Source organism: Hordeum vulgare, chromosome 3H (genome assembly GCF_904849725.1).
Source record: "Hordeum vulgare subsp. vulgare chromosome 3H, MorexV3_pseudomolecules_assembly, whole genome shotgun sequence".
Taxonomy (NCBI): Eukaryota; Viridiplantae; Streptophyta; class Magnoliopsida; order Poales; family Poaceae; genus Hordeum; species Hordeum vulgare.
The window spans coordinates 40,754,405-40,763,212 of record NC_058520.1 but is presented as its reverse complement, the minus strand read 5'-3'; the positions used below and the strand labels follow the sequence as shown (position 1 = coordinate 40,763,212).

General features: G+C 51.6%; 1 protein-coding gene across 1 annotated transcript; it reads left to right on the top strand.

Moving 5' to 3' along the window:
• Positions 1 to 1,356: 1,356 nt before the first annotated feature.
• Positions 1,357 to 8,570, top strand: LOC123442877 (cytochrome P450 90D2-like). The gene is made up of 8 exons (XM_045119048.1): positions 1,357 to 2,053; positions 2,241 to 2,577; positions 3,588 to 3,737; positions 3,938 to 4,195; positions 5,445 to 5,534; positions 5,663 to 5,848; positions 6,146 to 6,267; positions 8,063 to 8,570. Exons 1-8 carry the CDS (start codon positions 1,809 to 1,811, stop codon positions 8,148 to 8,150), a joined length of 1,476 nt encoding a protein of 491 aa, XP_044974983.1. The 5' UTR covers positions 1,357 to 1,808; the 3' UTR covers positions 8,151 to 8,570.
• The last annotated feature ends 238 nt before the right edge of the window (positions 8,571 to 8,808 follow it).

Below are 8,808 nucleotides of genomic sequence, written 5' to 3'. Positions count from 1 at the left end.
GAACTTCTTCTTCTGCAAGGAGGACCAGCTCATAGCGGCGGAGCGAATGGGGCACTCGGGGGAAAGAACCAGTGGCCAGAGGCACAGGCAGCTCGAGCTCGAGCTCCTGTCAATGGAGGCAGAAGGGGAGGAAGGAACCGAGAGGAGAGGGGGGAAATGGAGCGCGGGAATGGATAGGCCAGAGCTCGGGGAGGTTATCCCCGCGAATGCCAGCGCGAAGCGGCGGCCAGGCAGGCACGGAGCTGCGTGGAGGCGCCGGGCGTCGTGGCGGCCACCTCCTGTTCCTACTAGCGAGGAGGAAGACGACACAGGAGCTGGGCCTGGGCCAGGTAAGCGTCAGGTAGGTCTTCCTCATTTCTTTTTCTTATTTTGTTTTTCTGATTTACTAACTATTTTGATTTGTTTTTTTATTTTAGCTCCAAAATAGTTTATAAAATTATTTTGAACACACTAGAATATTTGTTGGAATATATCCAACCATTCCTGAAGTTTTCAGCATTTTTGAAAACTTAAAGTTTTTGAATTCAAATTTAAACTTGAATCGAGTAGCTTTTTGCATTTAAATAAAATGCCAAATATGTTATGAAAATAGTTTTCTTCACTGCTTATTTGCTTCCATGAATTATCAAAAAAGTTGAACTTTTCTTGAGGCCATTTTGAGTTCATTGATTTGAACAAGTTTAGAATTTCTTTGAATTTGAGAAGTGGCTAGGTTTTTTTTTGAGTTTTGCTTCACCACTTGCTTTGATCTTGTTGCAATTTTCTTGGATGCAATGCAAAGAAGATATGAGCACAATGCTATACTTGATTAGGGTTCCAGGGATGTGACAGAAATGTAAGGATTCTTTTATTCGCTATGGTTTTGATTAGATTTGATTGGATTTGCTTATTTATATGGGGAGGAAAGAAAAGTTTTGATTTAGTTGTGATTATGAGAAGATTTGATTTGATTAAGTTAATCCAGGATGTAATTTTGGGAAAGTGCCACTTTGGTGTAGATTATTTCAATTTACTCTATTTATGTTGATTCTAATTTTATGCACAAAATTAGGAAAAAAAACCGAGCAACGAGGTGCGCGTGGAGAGGAAAACCCCGAAAAAGGAGGGCAGGCGATAGAACCGACTCCCATTTAATACCTTCATTAATTAATAATTAAACAATAGTAGAGAACTTTCTAAATTAATAATTAGCAATTATAATTAATAATTGGAATTAATAATGGAAATATTTTTATAATTAATAATTAATAGTAGATATTTTTTAGATTAATAATTAATAGTAGAGATATCCCTGTTATGGGCGTGGGCCCCACAGGTGCACACGAGGAGGTAAGCATCAGGCATCACTCATCAGCAGCATCGGTTCTGCTCGGGACTCACAATCTCCCGGACCCGGACAGAGGGAAAGAAACACACAAAAATACTACTAGCAGAGAAGATATACATTCAGTCCGTAGTACCAACACTGTACCACGATACACAATGATAGATGTGGGGACTAAGCAAAAGAAAACATACTAGTATACGAAATCTCAATCCCAAATCGCTGCTTCCTGAGAAAATCTCTCTCCCTCTCGCCTCCGCCCGTACCTTTTGCACTTGGCTGCTGCCGCTGCCAATTCTATTCCTCCCCACCCGCTGGCGCCGCATATAAGTGCTCCGCTCCTCCCTCGTCCTCTCGTAGTCGCGTGTCTCCACCTCCACTACACCGCACCGCACCGCACCGCACCGCACCATCAGAAGTCCGGCCGGGCCGGGCCGGTGCAAGGATAGCTGCAGACACGCCGTGACAGCAATTGCCTCCGGCGATGTCGGTTTCCTGGCCGGCGCCGTCGACGTGGGCGGCCGCCGGGGCCTTCCTGGCCGCCGCGTGGCTGCTGTGCTTCAGGCTGCTGCCGGCCGCGGCGAGGCCGAGAAGGCGGCTGGCGACGAAGACGGGCGCGCGGCTCCCTCCCGGCAGCTTCGGGTGGCCGGTGGTCGGCGAGACGCTGGACTTCGTCTCCTGCGCCTACTCCCCACGCCCCGAGGCGTTCGTGGAGAAGCGCCGCCTCCGGTGAGTAAATTAAGCCGCCAGCCTCGTCTCTTTTCCCTGGCGCAGCACAGTGGCGCGGCGGCACGCGTGCGCGTGGCACCATCCATCGACGCCATGCCATGCCAGTGCGCGCGCATGCACGTGCGTGCGTGCGTGGTACTGTACTGACACACCACCATGGGCGCGGGCGTCGGTCGCGTGCATGCAGGTACGGCAGCGCGGTGTTCCGGTCGCACCTGTTCGGGTCGGCGACGGTGGTGACGGCGGACGCGGAGGTGAGCCGGTGCGTGCTGCAGAGCGACGCGCGGTCGTTCGTGCCGTGGTACCCGCGGTCGCTGACGGAGCTGATGGGCAAGTCCTCCATCCTCCTCATCAACGGCAGCCTGCAGCGCCGCGTGCACGGCCTCGTCGGCGCCTTCTTCAAGTCGCCGCAGCTCAAGGCGCAGGTCACCGCCGACATGCAGCGCCGCCTCGCCCCGGCCCTCGCCGCCTGGCGCGAGCAGGGCCCCGGCGCCCGCCTCCGCATCCAGGACCACGCCAAGACGGTACCACCACCTCCTTCCTTCCATCCATCCATCCATTTTCCGCGTCGATCCATCGTACGTACCACCGCCTCCCGATCGATCCTACTAGCTTAGCTTCTAGTAGCTCGATTTGTAGCAACGCGACCACGACGACGTGTGCGTACGTGCGTCAGAGAGATGGAAGGAAAGAAAGAGAGAATGGGGAGGGATTGAATTGGATTACTACAAGTAGCGGTCGTATGGCGCACGCACCGGCGCGCACACGTGCGGCGCCGTGTCACCACATGGAAGGAAGGAAGGAAGCCCAGCCCCGAAAGGGGGTGGGGGCCGCCTCTCGCTCCACTCCTCTCCCCTCGCCATGCGTGTGCTAGAGATAGAGATAGAGATAGAGATAGAGAGAGAGTGAAGGGGGAGGGGGAGTTGGGAGACTGTGACTGTGCGGGGTGCGGTATCTTAATGAGATTGTGGGGAGCGGGTGCCTACCCTGTGTTCCTCCTCCCCCATTCAATTCCACCTCCCTCCCTCCCTACCCTCGTGCGGGGCCAACACGCAGGATTTGATTACTATTACTACTACTCCTACTCCAGCGAGCAAGAGGAAATTAAAAGTCATCTCTCCTCGCAAGAGATGTACTAGTACAGTGATACGTGCTGCTGTGAAGGAGGACTACTTATTATACCGTGGCTGATTTTTTCTATCAAGACCCACGTCTATTATAGAGGTTCATGAGAAGTCGTATTACAAAACGTCCTAAAACCCTAACCTAGCCAGAGTCGAGGCAGCACCCTGCCCGCCACCGACCATCAGAGCGGCAGACAGAGGGAAGGCTGGCTGCTGGGTGTGGTGAATTTGATCTCGGTGTGCATTTTTTGCACCGAATTCAGACCACCAGTGCTGCGTTTCAAGCAAAAGCCTTGATGATGAGAGGGCGCCTTGCGATTTTACATGAGAATGATTGAAGAGAGAATTATCGGAGTAACGATGAATGAATGGATGAATGAATGAGTGAATGTGGCGTGTGCGTGTTGCAGATTGTGTTCCAAATCCTGGTGCGGGGTCTGATCGGGCTGGAGGCAGGCCCAGAGATGCAGCAGCTCAAGCAGCAATTCCAGGAATTTATTGTCGGACTCATGTCCCTTCCCATTAAGCTGCCAGGGACTAGGCTCTACAGATCCCTCCAGGTACGTACCACCACTCTCTTTCATCTCACCTCCCCTCCCCTCGCTCGCCATCCATCCATGATCCATGCATGCACACCCGCACGCTGCAGCTGTCTCTCTCCCCCATGCATCCATCCCGTCTGCCAATATGGCAGCGAAAACCAAAGGCATCAATGTTCCTTCTGCTCACCCTCTCTTTCTTTTCTCTCTGGTGCGTGCAGGCCAAGAAGAGGATGGCCAGGGTCATACAGAGGATCATACAGGACAAGAGGAGGAGGAGGAGGGCCCTCGACGAGGCGCCGCCGGCGAGGGACGCCATCGACGTGCTCATGGGCGACGGCAGCGAGGAGCTCACCGACGAGCTCATATCCGACAACATGATCGACCTCATGATCCCCGCCGAGGACTCCGTGCCGGTGCTCATCACGCTCGCCGTCAAGTTCCTCAGCGAGTGCCCCCTCGCCCTGCAACAGCTCGAGGTACCTACCACAGTACTAAATCTCCATCTCACTCTGTCACTCATACTTAGCTTCTGTCAGCACTCTGGTCAGCCGGGGTCACAGCCTGATCGACCGATTGATCCCACCAAATTAAAATCAACAGTTAGCATCTTTTTCTTTTCTGCTGAATGTGCATGAACATCGTAACCTGCCAATTCAAGTCAGACATGAACTCTTTCTTTTACTACTTGTCACACAGTTCAACTCATCTGTGTCTCGAACAAAGCTGGAGCTGTTTACAAAGCCTGCACAAATATCGCAAAAGAGTTTTTTTTGTGTGTGTGTGTTTTTCGGATCATGATCACATAAAGGATCGTGCCAACCTTGGTCCATGCCATTCTTGTTGGCATCTACGTGAGCATTAACTATCGTTGTTATACTATCTATGTGCCTAAAAAAGTGTACCTGCAACAAGACATGCACACACACTCACATTGTTAATGGATAATGTCAGCCACACCACACACACATCCCATCGAAATTAGACACCTTCACACTCAAGTGTTCAGTAGCATCATGAGATGTGGCATCCAACTCGGTCGATTCATCAGCCATGCTGTCACTTACTCTACTATATGCCGTCGCTTTACTTTATTTCGGACACTGTCATGCCACCTAATCCTTGTCACATAGCTTTTGACACCTGCTGGTATATATGATGGCAAGGGCTTAATTTGTCCAGCTAGTGCAACTAAATATCTACGCATGACTGCATGCACTGTTTGATGCACAGGCCGAGGGTAATCCTCTTTTTCAAAAGGAAAAAAAATCAATGTTAATTCAGTTTTACCCTATGAAGCACAGACCAACATGGTAAATCAAACCAATCATCGTTGTTGTTTCTGAACTGGCACGCAGTACATGTTTCTGAGATACAGTTTCATGAGCTGGTGAAGCAGAAGGGCCGTGAACATTCCCTAGCCAGCATGCAGTACATCCTATTGCGCAAGCAGCAGCAGCAGCAGCAGCAGCTCACTAGTTTCCGTTTACAGCGCTACAGTGCGTGGAAATTACTCGTTTGTCGACTCTGTTTCGGTCTTGATGCCATGTGAACAATGAACTCATTCAAACCCCCGCGGGCCAAGTACTGTTAGGGAACATGCCTAGCTAGGTACAGTAGCTATCCATCTCGGCTTTCATGGGGTAGTAGAAGAGAAAGAAGTGAGCTTTTGATTTCAGTAGCCCATTTTATGCGACAATGATTGGTGACGCATTTCGACGGTGGCAGGAGGAGAACATGCAGCTCAAGATGAGGAAAGCTGGCCTTGGCGAAACCTTGCAATGGACCGACTACATGTCCTTGTCATTCACGCAACATGTAAGAAATACTTGTACATCAAGATTATTTGGCACTCCATGATTTATGTACCTGTATCTTCGTTTCTACCCTGGCAAAACCCCGCCGTTGCGTATGCCCTAGCGTGAACGGAAACATTTTGCACGTAGGTGATAACGGAGACGCTGCGGATGGGGAACATCATCAGCGGGATCATGCGCAAGGCGGTCCGGGACGTCGAGGTGAAGGGGCATCTGATCCCCAAAGGATGGTGCGTGTTCATGTACTTCCGGTCGGTCCACCTCGACGACATGCTCTACGAGGATCCCTGCAAGTTCAATCCATGGAGGTGGAAGGTGAGGACGATCGAGCCCCCACATTCGGTAGAGATGTTGATCCAATTGCCACTCCTTTAGGCGACACCAACATTATAGGGGGGTTTTGATGGGTGGGTCTTGTGGGACTCCTGGCATGCATGCATGTGGGTTTAAGAAAACACGAAACGCGCTGCGCAAATCATGATAGGGATAGCCTAAAAGGAAAAAAATGGTGGGGTGTTATGCTGCTTGTGGAGCTTATGATTGCCATTTGAATTTGGGAAACCTAATAAAGTGTTTATATTGGTCTAAAAGAAAATGTGTGTGGATCAACAGGAGAAGGACGTGAGCGCTAGCAGCTTCACCCCTTTTGGTGGTGGGCAGAGGCTGTGCCCGGGCCTGGATCTGGCCAGGCTGGAAGCTTCCATCTTTCTCCACCACTTGGTCACCAGCTTCAGGTACGTATGTGTGGATCACTCACTCACCGCTCTCATTCCCTCTTCTTCTTCTTCTTTTTGCGTGCATGCAAACATCACACCGCACCACACTTAGCTAGGGTGCATGCCGAGGCTAGGCTCCGATCCTTCCTTCATCGTTGGTTGCATGAACGATCAAGAACCACTTAGAGAGACATGCATGCATGCATGCATCCATGCCTCTCATCTCCCAATCACTTGAGCCTAGCTATCCCTGTGTTTCCTTGCCGTTCTAATGCACAACGTAAGTGTAGGACATACTAGGATATATATATATATATATACAGTGTCCTGCATTCCCCGCTTTCAATCAAAGATTGCAACTAGGCCGCGCACGCATCCTTCGTAAAAAACACTGTACGTGGTAGTACGCAGGAACGTACGTGCGTGCGCGCATCAACGACCTGACGTGGGGTGGCCAATAATTTGGGAAGGGAGGGGGGTTCGGACCTTCAATCTATGCCAGCACAGGCAGGTGAAACCTAGCTAGGGAGGGAGGGAGGGAGGGAGGGAGCCCCAGGTCCAGGCCAAGGCCAAGGGACCCCTACCCTACCCCTGCCCTACCCTACCCTACCCCACGACGGACCCTGCCTACGTAGCTCGGGCTCCGCGTCGAGAGGGGGGAGAGGGGGGGTCCGTTTCCGTTGGCGCGCGTGGGGCCACACGTGCGCGCACATGCCACCAACCAACAAGTACTACTACCGCCGACGCCGACGACGACCCCTGCCACGCCCTAGGGCTAGCTGCACTGCACGCCTGCCTACTCGTGCGTGCGCCCGTGCGGGATCGAGGGCGGGAGGGCACGCCGGCCGCACGTGCGTACACGGTCGAGCATCGCATAGCCGTCGTCGTCGTGGAGTATGTGGGTAGGCGGCATCGTTCATGCTACTCCTACTAGCTGCGCGCGCGTGCGGGCGTGCGGCGTCGGCGCGACACGTGCGAGGGGGGTCACCCGGCCCCCGTGGCCGCTGCGGCGCCGGCAAGTGCCTGCACGATGCCGGTCGTCGTCGGCGGCCACAGTGCCCGCACGCACGCATGCCCGGTCGGCGTGGTAGGTCTAGGTAGACTGATAGCAGCTAGTGGTGATGACTCGGTGGAGTAGTACGTACGAGCACGTAGTACGTAGGAGTGGAAAGGATGGGCGGCATGCATGAATGTGACGGTCGGCTCGTCCGATGGACGGTTCAGATGGGCCGCTCGACCAGTGATGAGATGACATGCTTCGTGCCTGCCCCGGTCCGGGTCGTGATTGATCCGAACGACACAGTACCCTACATATAGTATATAATAATTATAATATATAAATGAAATAAATATGCATCTCTCTCGCACTTTGACCGGCGCGCCAGGGCATGGCGCCGCTGCATGGCAGCATGGCTGCTTTTGTTCCTTTGCGTTTGTAGAATTGTACTAGTACGTGCCACACACAAAATTTCGTTCACCTTGGCCAGTAGTAAGTAAGTAGAATATGAGCAAACATGTTGGCCTTTCGTTCTGGTTGCAGCTTTTCTCAACGTGCAAGTAGGAGTAGGAGTAGATTACACATGAACGCCCATCAAGATTTGCACACATTTTTTACACTCCTAGCTATAGCCTGCTGCATGCTAGTACTCCAGTATATGAAGGTGTGCACTGCATCACCGCACGCTAGTACAGTAGATAAAACAGGCAGATTGTTGAGAAGATGCATGGATGCGCATCGAGATCCACCACATGCATATACTTATGTTTGTATCGTTTGTTGTCTGACAATGACGTTGGATTGGAATGGATGCAGGTGGGTGGCCGAGGAGGACCATATCGTCAACTTCCCCACCGTGCGCCTCAAGGGAGGCATGCCCATCAGGGTCACCGCCAGAGACTAGCTACCCGGCCGTTAATCGGACCGTCGTCCATGATCAACTCCCCACAGCAGTCAAGCCAGCCAAAGCTCAAGTTACATGTGCATATATATAATGCTACTGCTAAAAGTATGTGCGGTGTTATCCATCCATGCATGGCAGGGTTGAATGGCCCTTCAAGGAGCTAGCTAGCTAGGCAGCATCTGATATGAACACATAGGTATGGATGGGCTTGTATGTATAAGTGTGTTGTAGGGGAGGGTTAATTAATTAGCCAAGTAGCAGGCGCCACTGATCAATGTGGCTTGGTTAAGCATAGCCGACGAAGACTCTGACCCATGATGCTGTTATAGTAGTAGTACTAGTAGTAAGTAGTATAGTACTTATGTCACAAGGAATAGATATCTATATATCTCATCTCTGTACATGCAAGAAGTTGCCATCTGGACTGCTCTGCTCCATGCTTGCTTGTATGGATCGATCAATGCAAATAAATAAGAAAAAGAAAGATAAATGCAACCAGGTTGACAGGACTTTGGCCACTGCAAAGCTGGGGCGGCGAAGAGCGAGAGGGGGAAGTACATAGGGCCTAGAGAGAGAAGTCCAACATGGAGACGATGGATGGATGGACAGTGGTGAGTTCAGCTGTGTTGTGATCCTGCAAATGTTCAGCTGCAGCTGC